The 16,926-nt window shown below is 38.4% G+C and overlaps 1 protein-coding gene across 1 annotated transcript in view; it reads left to right on the top strand.

Moving 5' to 3' along the window:
• Window positions 1-12,991, top strand: part of pex14 (peroxisomal biogenesis factor 14) — a 58,070-nt gene extending 45,079 nt beyond the window's left edge. The window contains exons 7-9 of the mRNA XM_057319807.1: window positions 1,616-1,713; window positions 8,785-8,876; window positions 9,758-12,991. Of these exons, the coding sequence (XP_057175790.1) occupies window positions 1,616-1,713; window positions 8,785-8,876; window positions 9,758-10,244 (677 nt within the window). The 3' untranslated portion in view covers window positions 10,245-12,991. The remainder of the gene's footprint in view (window positions 1-1,615; window positions 1,714-8,784; window positions 8,877-9,757) is intronic.
• The last annotated feature ends 3,935 nt before the right edge of the window (window positions 12,992-16,926 follow it).

Genomic DNA, 16,926 nt, shown 5'->3' with positions numbered 1-16,926 from the left:
GAAGCCACTTGCGAGATCTCAAATTCGCCCAATTGTTTTCTCCAAAGAGAGGGTTGGTGGAAACCTGAGCCACAGTACATGGAGGCATTATTTCTTGCATTTTAAGTCTGAGGCGTGCGTGTGTGTCAGGGTTACACTATTAAAAGAAACATGCTTCATGATGCCATAGATTAGGAGAACCATTTTTGGCTAAATGGTTCCAAAAAGAACGATTAACATCTGAAGAACCTTATTGTTTCACAAAAGGTTACTTTTCGTGAAAAAGGTTCTTTAGATTAGATTATAAAAAACCTTTGAGTACTTTGTTATTTTTCCGAACCAAAAATGCGTTTTCTATGGCATCGCTGTGAAGAACCTTTTGAAGTAGTTTTTCATTTTAATAATGTTGAGGTTTCGAATAGTCGGTGCTCATTCCCAAAGTGCAGTACTACAAGAATTGTCAGGGTGATGTGATGGAATTGTTGCTCAGAACACAGTTATTTTATTTTCCAAGTATTTTTATTGTATTCATAGTAGATGATGCGAAGGGTTGTGTGATAAAATTGACCCTAAATGGAACAAATATTGCTGTTAAAATGGATGTACATTTCTCAGAGGGCGACACAGCTTCAATGACGTCTGCCTGGGTTTTGGTTAGGACAGAAGAAAAACATTTTTATATGGACATCATCAAGGTACAATATCTGGGACCGTTAGCATAAAACCAGCAAAATTATTCTCAAAAGATCACAAGGCTAGCATTTTAATTTTTCCGTCCTTTTATGATTGACTTTGAGCCATTGTTCCAAGTCACCCTTTAAGACAGGCAACGGTTGCGTGAGAGATAAACATGTTACAGCTCTTAACCAGAGAGCGAAAGGGCTGTTTCTATGCCAGTAGAGCCCTGAAACTGCGCGCTGGAGAGCCAACAGTCGGCAGCTAATAATATCTGCTGATGTTAATCCAATTAGAGTTGATTTAACACTTTACAGAGCATGATTTATAGAGGCGTTTATTGGTTTTCTGTAACATAATCAGTTTGGAAACTTAATGCATTGTTTGGGAATGCATGTGTGACTGGAAACGGGAGAGAGCAACTTGTGCTCTGGGTTATTTGAAATGATACCCTCATTATTAACACCAACTCTGGCCCTGCTAGGGCTGTTTTTCTTGGGCTTTCTCTAATCCTCACGGCCAGCACAATCTGACAATAATTCAATCTTCAGAGAGGATGGAAAATGAGCTGTATTTAGTAAGATTAGTGAGGACACTGGTGTCTAGCCCTCTTGCCTCCCAAATGAGCAGGTTTTTTTCCATCTTGTTGATTGTTTGGCGAGTTTGACGGAGGCAGCGTTTCGAACCCGTGCTAATGGAGGTTAAGAGACCGTGATTTGATATAAGAGCAGACGTCGGTGATTAATCTTGTACAAATAGAGGTGTCTTATATTACTGATTGAGCTGAAGGCTAAATCAAAGAGAAAACTACTGCTTGTTGATCGACGGTAATGGTTTCAAACAAACAGGCGTGTGGATTTGCACTGGATCCAAACTAAAGCTGATGTTTTCCTGCTTGTGGAGTTCTGGTAATTGTTTTGGGTGGGCTTTAATCTCTGTGTGTTTGTGTTTTTGGTTGCAGTCACTCAGTTGCAGATGACCCTGACCTCTGTGCAAGAATTGCTGGTCCAACAGCAGAAGAAAATTCAGGAGCTGTCACAGGAGCTGGCTAACTCGCAGGTAATACCACAACAGTTTATTCACTCAAAAACAACAATTGTCAACTTTTACTTTGCCTCGTGTGGTTCACAACGCCTGCAACATTGTTACTTGCATGAAACCCAGGCAGAGATAGCAGAATGTTCACATAATGGGGACTGGAGCTGTTAAGACGTATCACTCCAGGTTTGATGATAATGATGAGACACATGGGAACCAATAATGCTTGACATTGTTGACATCAAACCTGGTGTGATAGTGTCACGCCTGAGGTCTTGACACGTCATGGCCTTTTTGGGTGAACTGTCTTTTGGTATTTTAAGGGCGTGTTCATACTTGGAGTTCGGTTCGTTTGGTTCTTTTGGTCCGGACCAAAAAATAAATTTAGTCCTGGTTCGCTTAGCGTTCACACTGGCATTTGATGAAGGGCAATATCAACGCTGTCCTTCCCAAACCTTGGATGTACAAATTTGCTGTTTTTCAGGAACTGGGAGAAAACTGTACTTTTGCAATGATTAAATAAAAGTTGTTAAAGTTGACTTATTTTTTTCATTGGTTAGATATTTTCTATAATTATTTTTTAAAAATAAAAATCATCTTTAGGTTTTGGAAGAACAGCAACGATGTGTGAAGACAAAGCTATTTTGAAAGAAGTGACTGAAAAACAGATTATACAGTCAAACATTCCTCCAGTTATTGACATTCTTCACGTTGCAGATCAAGTGTTAGGCCAAAATTTGATGTTCTGGAATTACAGTGCACGCGATGGTAATTGCCAACATTTTTGTCACTTTCCTTGATGTTTTTCCTTTTGATACACAATCGTCATTAAACAGCAAAATTCCCCGTATCGCAAGTTCTAACTTATGTAATGAACTAAAAAATGCATCGATAGCTTTTACCTTTGGTACACCCTGAAAAGGAAATAGAAGTAAAAACACGAAAGGAATTCTAAAAAATGGTTGAATTCCTTCATGGCATTTCAGATTGGCATTACATTTGTTGTGTTTGTTTGCCGAGTTAACTGTAAGTAAAGGTCTCCTGTGAATTTTCCAAAGGCCCTCTGTGACGCTCAGTTTCAGGGGCGCAGCCTCTATAAAACAAGGCCACTTTGAGTTTAAAACAACACGGGTATTTTTCATTGACACTGAGACTGATGCTTCACCCTGATGTGAATATTAGCGGTGACAGGGCTCAAATGCTGTTCAGAGGAGAAAAATGTGCGTCAGCAGGACGAGACGTGTCTTGGGAGCTCCATAAAGATCGTGTAGGGCCATCTCCGCTAGCTCGAGCAAGCCATGCAGGGACATGAAGTGAACAACGTTGCCCTTTCTGATCTCTTTTCTTTCTTGTCTTCTGCTATTTTCAGCTGGACTGAGACCTCGGTTAACCTAGCAAAGTGGTTCTTTCTGAGAAATGAATTGTATAAAGACTCTTATTAGAAGTTGAAAGGTCAAATAAAGGGCTGGTTGGGAAAAGAACGAGTAGAAATAATGTCTCCGTATCTCACGTCTGCTTAATTTTCATTTTAAAATGAAGAATACTTCCTGCTTTAAGAGATTTAATCTTTAAATGTACTTTAATGCAAAATGTTGCTTGACTAACAGGTGTTTTTTGATAGGTTGAATTTCTCAGTCAATAGATGTTTATGTAAGGGTGGTGTTTGTTTGCACTTTACAGATTTCCTTGGAATGGAGAGCATTCAGATAAAACGCAAAAAAATTGTAAAGATAAATTAAAAATATATCTGATGTTTAATCCAAAAGTACAAACCACAGTAAGAGTTAAAAGCAGAGTTTAAGTAGCAAGAGAATGTTTTGAAAAAGATGGCATAGACTACAGATTTATTTATGATACAGGAAGTTTTCCTCTTTGTTATTTGAATGTTGTGGCAAAGCAGATTTTGTTGCTTTTACGCTGATAATTTAGTGTGTTATGGTGTCATTATCTTTCAGAGGAATGTTCGGCGTGATGATAAAGGCTTCAAGTGCTTTGTGAAGACATGTGTTTATAATCTATAGGGATTCGTCATCTGTGGCAAATCACGGGCGTTTTGCATGCGGCGGCGCTTGCTGAAAACACAATGCCATACCTCACAACGTGAAACTCAATACACTTTTTATCTTACGATGGCGTGATAAATCATCCCACAACAGTACCAAAAAGCGCCTTAGAATTGCAACCGAGGGCATGTTTTATGTCCACAGCTTGTTAAGCACATGGGAGTTTTACTGACGCATCTGGATCCCACAAGAAAGCATATGCAAACACATCTGGCCCCGAAGTGAAAAACAAATCTCTCACCCTTCTGAAGTTTGCCAGAAACTCATCGCTACGTTTTTTCTCCCCCCAGCATCCTTCCGTCACGCTCTTGAAGTTCTCCATCCATAAACTGACTTGGCAAAAAAATGATATCTCCAGCGCACCTCCGCTGTTAGAGAGACGCCTCTGCTAAACTCCTTCCAGAAAACCGCCTTCGCATCGATCTATTGTTCAAAACACTTTCAGCCATCATCTGCAACAGCCGCCCAAAGTCAAGGAGAAATGGAATTTTCGCTGTCAAATTCCAGATTGAATTAAAAAGCTTGTGCTTCATTTGTCATGAGTGCCCTGCTGGAAAGCAGCAGCAGTGTATATAAAGTATGCTTCGCATCAAAACGGCCATTAAACAAATCGTAGAGTCTACTTAGCGCTGATCTTAAATTTTGTTTTGAGAGATGCGGAGCCCCGTTGTCTAGAGCCATGCGTGTAATTCTGAAATTGCTTTCAGGTCCAAAGTGTGAGATTAGGGACACATGTTTAGCGTGCGGTTTTCTCAGCTGCCTTTACGGGCGTCCCTGCTCCAAAGAGAAAGCGGTGAGCTTGTCAATTAAACCCTTTAATGCGGAAATGTGCATTTAACCCAAAACACATGGTGACTCCTGTTCTCTCATCTGCTAAGCAAACATTTCGTATACTTTCAAAGCCAAAGTATAGTACAGTGTGTACTGTTATGAGTGTTGTGTTGTTTCTCTGTACCAGTCGTGCAAACTGTAAATGTGTTTGTGCAGGTAGTTTAATGTTTTTTTGTTTAAATATAATCCTCCACATCGTGAGCTATTATTCAAATGTCTTCTGATCAAGTCTTTGTTGATTGAAGAAGAAATTGAGTGTTTTGGAAAAGTGTAAATTGTATTGTACTTTAAAGGGGTCATATGACACAGCTAAAACAAATATTATCGTTTGTTTTAGATGTAATGAAATGTTTATACACGATTTAAGGTTCACAAACGTTGTATTTTCCACATACCGTGCATGTTTATATCTCCTCTTTGCCCCGCCTCTCTGAAACGCGCAGATTTTTTACAAAGCTCATCGCTCTGAAAAGCGAGGTGTGCTATGATTGGCCAGTTAACCAGTGCGTAGTGATTGGTCGAATACTGCAAGCATGTGACAGAAATGCAACGCCTCTTACCATATTTGGAACATCAGGTTCCAAAGCATTTGTGCTGACAGGTACGCCCACCTTACTTGCTTATATATTTGGGCGGTCTTAGTCAACTCATACCACGAACAGATGTAGATTTGTGGGGGTGTGGTTACACGAGGCGTTTCAGGCAGGTCTGGGTGAGCATTCGCTTTTAGATAGAATGCATCTTTTCTTCCGACACTTTAATTTTTGCAATTTTACGTGTCTAATACATGCATGGGAAACTTATAACACCAAAGACACAGAAAAAACGTATTCGCGCCATATGACCCCTTTAAGTTGTACATGGGTAGTTGACGAATAAATCGTACATGTGTCCTATGGTGTGACATAGCCAAATTTAGAAAACAAACTGCTAATATTACATTGTTTTATTATATATTATATATATATATATATATATATATATCATATAAATTAGCATAGGAGAGATTTGTCTTCGTTGTTAGTTTTTTTTTTCTTCAAATTTTCTTGCTGTCACACCAGAGGACATATTTGCGTATTAGTCTGTCCACTACCAACATTTTGTTTAGATCAAACAAGGCACTTTTTCATGGGGTGGAAATTATTGTCCTATACTTTCCATAGTGAACTTACAGTCATACAATTTCCATAAGGCCATAATTTACTGGTATTTGAGGTTTGTTAAAGTATTAAAACAGGCCGTGTTGCTTGTCCCACATCATATCACTCATAGGCTTGCAATGAACAAAGGACCAGAGCCGTATCTAGTGACAAGATTCTGAGTTGTTTTTCTTTCCACCTGGCAACCACATAGCAACAGAAAAAATAACATTGCTATCAACTATCACTGTTTAAAGTTCTCATTTGTTAGGCAAAACTCCTTGTTCTACTTTGATATTATTTACTTTTGAATCACCAGCAAAACTAGTCCCTTTCTTCACGTGCATCAGCTAAGACTTTTGTATAAAATCCACATTTTGACTAGTTGCTATGCCTTTAAAAAGAATAGTTCACTCAGAAATGAAAAATTTATCATCATTTACTCACCCTCTTGTCACAAAAGAAGATATTTTGAAAAATGTTGGTAAACAAACAATGGTGGTACCCATTGACTTGCATTGGTTTTGTGTCCATACAATAGAAGTGAATGGGTACCGCCATTGTTCAATTTCCGACAGAACATATCTTCTTTTGTGTTCTGCAAAAGAAAGAAAGTCATACCGGTTTGAAATGACAAGAGGGTGAGTAAATGATGACAGAATTTTCTTTTTTGGGTGAACTGTCACTTTAAATGAACTGTCTGTATTAGCAACTGCCCAGGGAAGATTAGGAGCTCTTCGCTTTTATTTATCTATTTATTGCCACAGAGAGAGAATAAACAGGCTCAAATAAATTGTTCCAATGTTTTCACTAGAAACGCTCCCTTGGGATTTATTTTCCCGCTGATTTCACCATAAATATACTCGCGTTAGTGAAAATAGCATCAGAGAGGGAAGCAGTTAATTCATTTGCATTTCTTTACTTGCCTGGTTAAGATATTATCTCGGTAATGGTCCGCAGACATTTACTTTAATGTATTCCATGTTTGCCTGCTGCCGTACCGCTACGGCGCATGCACGTTCACATACCTCTCTTGTATGAAATGCTCCACCTCCTTAAATAATTACCCAGACTGTAAAGATGCTTTGTTCACACTTAAGAGGGTGATGAACCCCGATCACACTATACTGACCCTTCTGACTGGATAACTGCTCACACAGTCAAAGACATGCAGAGAAAACCCTTTAGCGGCAATTAAACGGCCATCACTTAGTGTGTGTGTGTGTGTGTGTGTGTGTGTGTGTGTGTGTGTGTGTGTGTGTGTGTGTGTGTGTGTGTGTGTGTCTCCAAAATGAAGATGAAGTTGCAAGTGCTATCTGAACTTCAAACGCAGACGGTAAGGAGGTCCTTTGTAGCCTCTGTCAAAATATTATTTCGATTTTATGTCCAAGAAGTGTAAGCTCGGCCGCCGAAGCAATTAATTTTTTTCCGTACAAAGGTAAAATGAGCGCGAGGCACATTCAGCTGTAATATGCAGGTGCCGTGGGGAGTGTGGGATTTAGATGGCCGTAATGAGGTGAGGACTATAATAGGAGTGCCTTCATCGGGCCTAATGCGTTCAGCTCAGATCACATGTGCCCTCTTCGAAATCAACGAACTTATCTGAAGGCTTTAGGAGCAGAACGGAGAAGAAACCTCTCCGTCCCTCCGCAGCCCTCGCTGTAAATGAGTCTGATCCTTTTCAGATAGATTCAATTAATTTACTTTAGATTTAATTACATGTGAAAGAGTCCGAGCTAGCCCTCTCCTCTCGATTGGGGGTCTCTGCTTTCTAACTAGCCGCCCCTGGTGACTCAGACGTTGTTAATTACACTTTCATTTTTCTTTTCCCCTCAGCCCGTTTCCTTCTATTTCCTCTTTTTCCTCCTCTGAGAGCCGAAGAACTGGAGGATTATGGGGGTTGGTTGAGGGCTGTTTGTTTGTGGATGGTTCAAAGAGTCAGGTACCACTGTGACTCAGTCGTGGCTCGACAGGAGGGGTTATTTTGCCCCTGAACGGGGCTGGAGGGCCCAGATTAATCCGTCGGAACGTTCGTTTGAATGAGCCGGATTTCTCAGGTCGAGTAGTGAAATGAAGAGTGCTTTGTTGTGTGGAAATATGGTGATTATTTACCAGTGTGTTTTTTCTTTGGTACTCGAAATGTTGTTGTTTTTTCTCCGGAAGTGAGCTTCTTTTTTAAACGGACATTTCGTACCACCTGTGTGGTGTGGAAAAAATAAGGATGGACTATTTTTTGGCTCTTTTTACTTTGAAGTCATTTGTTATTCAAATGTCTGCTAGCCGCCTCAATTGGCCATCCTTCCCTTCAGCAATTCATCCCAGTTGGTGATAAGGCTTCTTTTAATAAAAACCTCTATGACTTGATGAATGCTGCCATTGTTGTGACAGAGACCTCTTATCAAACACCTCTATCCTCAAATCAGCAGTATGCAATATGGAAAAATATGTAAAAATGGCATGATTCATTCGCTTAGCCTTTTCGGGAAAGATCCTGACCTTCTGGGCGGAGAGATAGTTCTCGTCAGGGTATGGTTTGATATCGTGACTTTGAGGACTTCATTGTCTCAATGGCAGTCGTTTGATATATGGGCAGTTTGAATGCATCTGAATATTTCATTCATTTAATGATTCTGATGTGTGTAGGCTGTAAATAATGATGAGTTATTTTCAAACCATTGTTGGGTGAAAAAGGGACAAACCCAACTGTTGGGTTAAAAATTTACCTACAGTATGCGGAGTTGTTTCAGCCAAAATGATGACTTGTTTCAACCCATGGTTGGGTCAAATATGAACATTTTCTAAGTTAGGTTAACCCAACTGTTTGGTTTGTCCCTTTTTGACCAAACTATGGGTTGAAAATAACCCAGCATTATTTATTGTAACAATTTACTAAAGTGTAGCTTTTTTATGCGATAAGTTTTGGGTTTATGCAGTCATATCACATATTCTGCTATATAAGACCCTATGTTGAATAGCAGTCAAGGGCCTTTAAAATACGAAACAAAAAAAGTGATTTATTAATTTGTTTTGTATTGTTTTGTTTTGTTTTGTTTTTAAAGGCCTCATCTGCAACCAACTGCATGCTGGAGTCTCAGAGCATCAGTGAGCTCAAGGCTGAGATTGTGTCTTTGAAAGGTCTTCTTCTCAGCAGGTAACTTACTCTGTAACATAAATGTAGTAAATAAAATATAATACATTCATTAATTTTAATATAATTTTTTAAAGGTTAATAAAAAATCTGCCCAGTAACAAAGATGGATCTACCTAAAAAGGACCTCTAGTAGGTCTAACAAAATGGATGTTTTGTGTTATTGTTATGTAAATTACTGTAGTATGGCCAATATCCGTAAGCCTTAGGATGGTTCAGCAAGTAAATCCGTCTGAATTGGTTTGATCTATATCCGTCACATCGTTCTTCTCACTGGGGCATGTAGCTGGAACCGGCTCATTACTGGTTAATGAGGCTTCACACATCCAACAGGTTCTTTCAATGCCCCAGGATGGATCTTCTCTTACTTTCATTTATATTTACTTGATTACCTATGTATCATGCAAATTAAGATCCAAGTAATCTCATACATCTGAAATTCGCACACATGAAAGCTTTCGTTTGTCTGGGGTTTTCATTCTCTTTAAACATTTTGAGCTGTAATAACCCTTTTCTTCCTCTGTCAGCAGGCTAAGTCTTTGCTGGAATACAAAAAAATCTCCATCTGCCAAGCTTATTCCATCAAGCATTTCCAAAATACCTTCACGTGAAATATTTGAAGTTTTTTTCAAAGTAATTTTGTTGTTGTGAAGACATGCTTTGTTAAATGAAATGCCAGGTGTGGCATACTAGTACTTCCACATACTGCAGATCATAAACTGACAAATCTGCATGTGTTTCCAAAGCACAATAGCACGACTAACTTTTGCATATTTTAGTCAGATAGGCCTGAGGCACTATATGTACTCCATTGTGAAAGATTTCAGCAAACGGACGAAATGCTTACAATTTTCATCACCTCTTCTTTCTTCTCACATTCCCAGGAGGCAGTTCCCCGCCTCACCCTCCATTCCCAAAATCCCATCCTGGCAAATCCCTCTCAAACCGGGGTCACCATCCAACCCCCCCTCCGTCAACCACACTAACAGCAGTAGTGACATCTCTCCCGTCAGCAACGAGTCCACCAACTCCTCCCCTGTTAAAGAGAGCGACAGCTCCCAGGCCACCCCGTCCGGCTCGCACTGCCTGAACGGAGACGTGGGCCTGGGGTCCATGCTCCCTCTTGACCTGAAAGACCGCATGGAAGTCCAGGGAGAGGAAGAGAAGAAAGACGACGACAATGAGGAGGAGGAGGAGGAGGAGGAGGAGGAGGAGGAGGAGGAGGAAGATGATGATGACGTGACCCATGCGAATGAGGAGGAACTGAGCGTCCAGACAGAGGACAGAAGAGGAGGTGACGGACAGATAAACGAGCAGGTGGAGAAGCTGAGACGTCCGGAGGGGGCGAGCAACGAGAGCGAGGTCGATTAGAAAGAATTTATCCATCCATTTGGCTTTTCGTTCCCTTTGCCCCACCTTAGTTTATTTAAGTTTTGATTGTTGCAGTAAAACGGTTACCCTCGGCATATTTAAGAACAGCAGGTGAGACGGATTATGTCCCATTTATTGCACCTCTAGTCCCTTTTGACCTGATTTACTTGACTTTTCAACATGCAAACTTCCAACGTGCAAACCAGCGTGGCAACACAAACATTCTGCATGCCTGAACAAGCACAGTAACAGAATATTTTTGGGAAAAACAACAATGAGAGAATGAACGTGGCTTTTTTCTTTGGTAATGAAGACAGCCCCCTTCAATGCTAGCTAATTCACCAGATTCTACAAACTACAGGTTTGGATACACTATAAAAGGCAGTATAAGTGTACCGTAAAGCTTCAAGTTAATCTAAACACAATCAGTGGCAGTAAAGAGAGTATAACAGCGAATCAAAGGCACCCTTCAGTCCACCCTTCTGTGATTATTGGGTGGTTCTGCGCCTCCCCTTTAAAGGGATAGCTCACCCAAAAATAACAATTCTGTCATCATTTACTCACGCTCTTGTCATTTCAATCCTGTATGACTTTTTTCTTTTGAATATTGAAGAATATATTTTGAAGAATGTTGGTTACGAAAAACCACTGGTCCCCATTGACTTCTATTGTATGGACACAAAACCAATGCAAGTCAATGGGACCAACATTCTTCAAAATATCTTCTTTTGTGTTCAGCACAGAATTTTCATTTTTGGGTGAACTATTCCTTTAAGTTCTGTTCTACTCTGGTAAAGGCTGGTTTACTTTTCCCAACAAATGCCACAAAAACACAGTTGTTGGGTTTAGTTGGAAAGTTTCTTAACCCTGTTGGTATTGTGGAAAATCACTTGTTTTCCAACATTTTAAATGCAATGTTTTAAATGTTGGCTTTCATGTGTATCCTTCACTTGTAGTATGCAGATCACCTTCGTAGTCTTTGTAAGGCCTTGTAATTTGCGATTAGAGTGATGGCGCGTCTCACCGATAGCGAGAATGGGAAAAGGGAAAACATGCATGAGAACGCAGGGAACGAGAGAAAGAGAAATGCGTCTGTCTCGCCCGCGTCTCTCCAGTCTCCAGCAGGGTAGCTGATTTGGTTTATGAAGTATGTTAATAATCAAATGATCGACAAATAACAGATGTATTAGTTCATGCAGCTTGAAATGTCAAGGAGGCTAAAATCGGAAATCTAATACTGAAAGCCTGTTATATTGTATTATATTACATGACAAACCCTCCAGTCCAAATTATATAGGCCTCCTGCAGTGAATAATCTTAACATGAAACGGTGCTGGGGTTTTGTAATTAAACCGTGTAAAACAATGGATGCTTCAGCGGAGGTGCTGACAGTCTTACTTTTCTCTTCGGTGGCTTTACTCTCAGAACAGCCCGAGAGGATTTAAAAAAAGGCAAAAAATAAAACTCCCCTGTGATGCGGATCGAGAGAAACGTATGAATATTTAACTAATGAAATTACTCACTCGCCAGCTGACGAGAAGAAAGCCAGAGAGATCCTGGAGTGAGAACTACAGCGTCTGATCCATTGTGACATTTTCACTTTTAACAAATGACCTTCAGAGTAACCGGATTACAGCACATCGCAGGTGAATCATGGGAATCTTTGCCATGCAGTGACACAACTGAGGAGCTCAGCTTTTCCGGCTGTGTTTGTCTTCTTTTTTCTAGACTAGAGGTGACTTTATCTCACACAACTATAGTATATGATCATATGACACAATGTGTATTCATGTGCTTTGCAGTGATACAGGATTTGATTTTCTTTCGAAGCTAAAGCTAAAGATCCAAATGCAAAGCGAATGATTCGGGAATAGTTTAAGCAAAAAAATAAATTCTTTCCAAACCTGTATGCTTTTATTTAACGGTATCTCTTTTCTATAAACATTGATCATAACTTAAAATTTGGGTTATTTCTCTCATTCAAAGTTGTTGTGTGGAAAATCGTGTGAAGATTTTCTTTAAATGTCACTTTTTTCCCAACTGAAGAAGGTCAAACGTTCTGGTTCGGAATGACAGTGATAAGTAAATAATGACAGAATTTTAACTGTAGTTTGATCTGTATTTTGATCTTTGAAGTAAATGATATCATATTGGTGTCATACAGAGATGACATGGTTGAGTTACCGATAGTTACTGATTTAACTCAGAGGAAGGAAGGAAGACTATCAGCTTTAGTTGAGTGTTTGTGCGTGTACCCGTTTTTGACTTAAAACCACATTCTGGAGTTCCTGTAACTAGCAGGTTGATTCTGCTATTGTGACAGCGGAGGCCTACAAACAACAACAACACATCTTACTAAATTTAGCTAATCATTGTAAATCTGCTATGAGGGAAGTTAGATCTACTGAATTAATGATGAATTAAGCCACAGATTCAGCCTGTGTCTCTCTTGAGATCATGTTCTCCTCGTGTCCAACGTCCTCGGTGTTTTTTTTACACAATTTTGTTAGGAGTCTAAATCCTGCGGCTGGGTTTCAGCAACTCAGATTGGGGCTTTAAGCATTCATTTTGATTTTGTGTGTGCGCGTGCGTGTTTTGGCTTACTGTAGGTTTACAGGTGAGCTAACGCTGAAGGTTTGTTGTATGAACTGCACAGTGTTGATTGATGTTGTTGACACAGAGACAGGTTTGTCAGAGAGACGTTGAAGATTAATGTAAATAATTGTAATAAATTTCATTTAACACAAGATTCCTAGTGTTTGTGGTTGATTTTTCATAATAAACCAATGCACTGTTTTTTTTAGGTCAACATGAATTGTCATTCACAGCCCATTATGTAGTACTTCTACTGTATAATATAATGTGTTTCTAAGAGAAGTGGCATATTTAATAAAAACATGATTGGTGTGATTTAATATTATTCATTATGAATTATTTGGATTGCAGACATACATTTTCAAATAGATACTGTATTTAGCTGATGTTAAATATTATGCAATAATTTATTGGGCTTTTGTGACATGAGCGGAACATTGAAGAAAAGTAAGTTATTAAAAACGGATTAAAAATATGTAAGCAAACTACTGTTTTTTTGTTGGTGTAACTGATAAATCATTCACCAGGAACAGGCATGAGAAGAAATGAATGGAATCTGCTTTTGAACAAAATTTCATGTTGACAAGAATAGTACTGTAACTGGCAGGTAGTGTACATGTTCCTATTGTGCTTGTCGCTCGAGTTAAAAAAACTTTAAAGTAGGAAAAACGAGATGTTCACAAACCAGAATTTGCATAGGATTTCATAAGAACCTTGTCTTACTCTAGATTTCACATTAGATCAGCATCTTCTTGGCATTTTCAATAAACTCTATTAAGTGAACTTCAGTCGATAAACCTTGATCTTAAAACAGCGCTGTTTAAAAAATAAAATATGTAAAAAAAACATATTTCACTGTAGTAAGCAATACAAATTTTCCAGTGCATTATCAAGTTTATGAATTTAATTTGTCTGTCAAGGTCTAAATGATCAATAGCTTTGCACATATTGATGTGGTGTACTGTACTTCTTCGAAGGTTCGATACCGCATCCCTTTGTAATCCATTAACCTCTCCCCGGAGTTCAGGCCAAGCTCAGATTTATAGGGGCTGCTGTAATAAATGCACTTGTACATCATTTAGCGTCTCATGGGACAAGCCGCGCGTTCCTGCCCAGAAAGCCTTTTCCATCCCAATCTTCGGCTCTTTCATAGGAGTGGTGGGTGAGGCCTGTGGCCGTTTTGGCCGGGCACCTTTTGACACCCTGTCCGCACTAGGTGTGACATGCCAAAAGCAAATGATTTCCATTATAATCAATGAACCAAGTATTGTGTTACGCCTTCGAAGCTGTTTTGATGTGCAAAGTTACTTTACTGTATTTGACCGGTTCATTTAAAATAATTTTACCAAATCTATGCATATATATTTGAACTTGCATTTGGTTTTATTTAAGATAACTTAAGAATTACATCAAAGCTAGCTTATTTAAATTTGATCATTTAATCTTTTGTTTAAAGTCGTATGTATATACACAGTAGCAATGCAAATATCATAACAATTCAAGTTTTATTGCATATATTTGGGCTTATGGCTGTTTGGTCCATGTAGACAGACTCAAATCAGTCACGTCTGGTGTAGACAGGAAGTAAGACAGCAATTTGATTTGGAACACCCTACACGGGTAGTGAATTTGTGCTCCAAACTCCAATAGCTTACTATATATCTCATCTGTCCACAGAGACAAGAAAGAGGTTTTATATAGATAAGGAATGTGTTTTCTCTCCTTTTGCCGAAACTCAGGAGCTTTAACCTCATCAGATGGCTTTGCTAAACGGTGTGCGTTCAATGGGCTGCTGCTGTATTGATGTGTGCTGAACTCCATTGTTCTCCTGAACTGAGCACTCAGCAGGTTAGAGGGTTGAGTGTCTCCTCGGATCAATGCAATGCAAGCCCTTCCTGCCCCAGGAGCATCACCGCACACAAGCTGCGCTCTGGGTGCTCAAGGTGGAATGACAATAGGGATTCCACCTTGTAAGTTTCTACGCAGATTGTCTTTTTGGCAATATTTTCTTAGGCTGTGTAACCAATTCAAATGAGCTATCAAGAAATACCAATGTCAACGCCACCCGTAGAAAGTGAATAGTATACAGTGGGAGCAACAGAACTATACAGTAAAATAACAGTTTTTTCCTGTAAAATAACAGGATATAAGGATATTATAATAAATTGTTTTCCACGTTCTTCTTTTTCCACGATTCAAAGATTTTACAGTTTTTGACCATATTTAAAAAATAAACTGTAAAAAATCTTGTTAAAAACTTAATTTTTTCTGGCAGCTGGGTGCAGGGGCGCCAAAAATAAACTGTAAAATATATTTTTTTCTTCTATGAAATTACATGTTTTTCCATTTTTCGTGTAAATTTGCAATCTTTCTTCGATTTTTGACCGTATTTCAAAAATACATAAAAAATCTGTAAAAGTCTGTTTTTTTTATTTTACGTAGAAAATCTGTAAAATTACTTTTTTTTACAGTACAGTAGTTCTTGTCATTTAACCTGATTGGGAACAGTGTGTTCAAGAGTGCTTTATTTTGATTAAGTTATGCATTTGCATTTTAATAAGTAATTATTTTATTTGATACATTTAACTTGTATATATAATATACAACATATATAAAAATACAATATTTAATTTATATATATATATATATGACATATAATGACCACTTATCATGTGGCGCGACCAATAATATCAATAATTGTATTAAATTCAACATAACATGTATCTAATTTTATGTTTCTGAAATATGAATCTGATACAGCGTGCTTAAGTGAAAGGTATTTTTAAAACATTTATATCAGAATTTAAGAATTAAAGAAAATTTAAGACAAAATTATGGAACAAAAATAATAATTTAATCATTTAAGATAATTACTTACCAAAACTCAAAGAATTGTTTCTAAACAACTAAATGTTTGTAAAAGAAATGTTAAGCACGTCAAGGAAATTAATTATTTTTACGATAAATCACGGTCGCACCACATTCATTTTTTTTAAAACACTAAAATCACTTAATCTGTATTCATGTACACCACATTCTTAATATGTGAATAATTGCAATAGATATTATTATTTATTTGGGTTTTTAAAATCGGAATGTCGAAAATCCTTATACGTCATTGACTCATGTATATAAATGGTTGGGAAACCCATTTGAAAATCCTTTGCACAAAATGTAATACAAATAAAAGTAAAACAACACTGTTGACCCCCTAAACATCATTTGCATGGCTTAAGTGCCGTCATAGACTGCAATTAGAACAAATTACAGATACCAGCCATACCTGTCTCTATCTTTAACAATAGCACAACAGGTGCCCCATTAAAGCTGGATCCCTGGACACAGGCAGCCACTGGGGCAGAAAACCTCTCCAAGTTCTCTTAGCTTTGCATGAGAAAGGTCAAGCTTAATTCTACAGGGATGGATTGAAGGGGTGACTTCCTCTTTCCGTCTCAGATAAGATAAGTAGGAACACACACGGTGCTGCATGTGTAGGAGGCAGCCTGTTTGATGTTTTGCTAATGTGGGTCCAGACCTCTGGAACACCACTGGGTATCCTGCAGTCAAAGGGAATCCACTGATGGACAGATGGTATCATGCGCTACAGGACACTTTCTCTCTGTACTGTTGGTAGCTGACAGCATGCTATGTTGCATGTTTGCAAAACATTTGTGTTTCTATCAGATTGTGGTCCGTAAGGTCCCTGGATCTTTTAATGCATCCCTATAGTGGAAAACATCTCATTTTACTTAAAAATTAATTAAACACTATTTTAATAAATTGGTAATTTTTTTAGTGTTTTTAGGTAAGTTAACGTTACATGCGTACTTCAGCCAAGTGGAATGGGGGCTCCATTTTCCACTAGGGCTGTATAATATATCAAAATTAGGCTATTGAAATTACAGTTAATCATATTGCAAAATGTATTATCGCAATGGTTTGCAATAACATTGTCAGATTAGTTTTCTTTCATGTCTTTCAACAGTAAAACATGACTGTTCACTTTCAGAAGTGTAATGATGTTTTTTTCTGAAAAATAATATTAAACATGTTGTTAATTTATATTAAAAATTGCATTAAAATATTT

This window comes from Triplophysa rosa, linkage group LG21 (genome assembly GCF_024868665.1).
Source record: "Triplophysa rosa linkage group LG21, Trosa_1v2, whole genome shotgun sequence".
In the NCBI taxonomy this organism is placed as follows: Eukaryota; Metazoa; Chordata; class Actinopteri; order Cypriniformes; family Nemacheilidae; genus Triplophysa; species Triplophysa rosa.
This window is presented reverse-complemented; position numbering and strand designations above follow the sequence as displayed.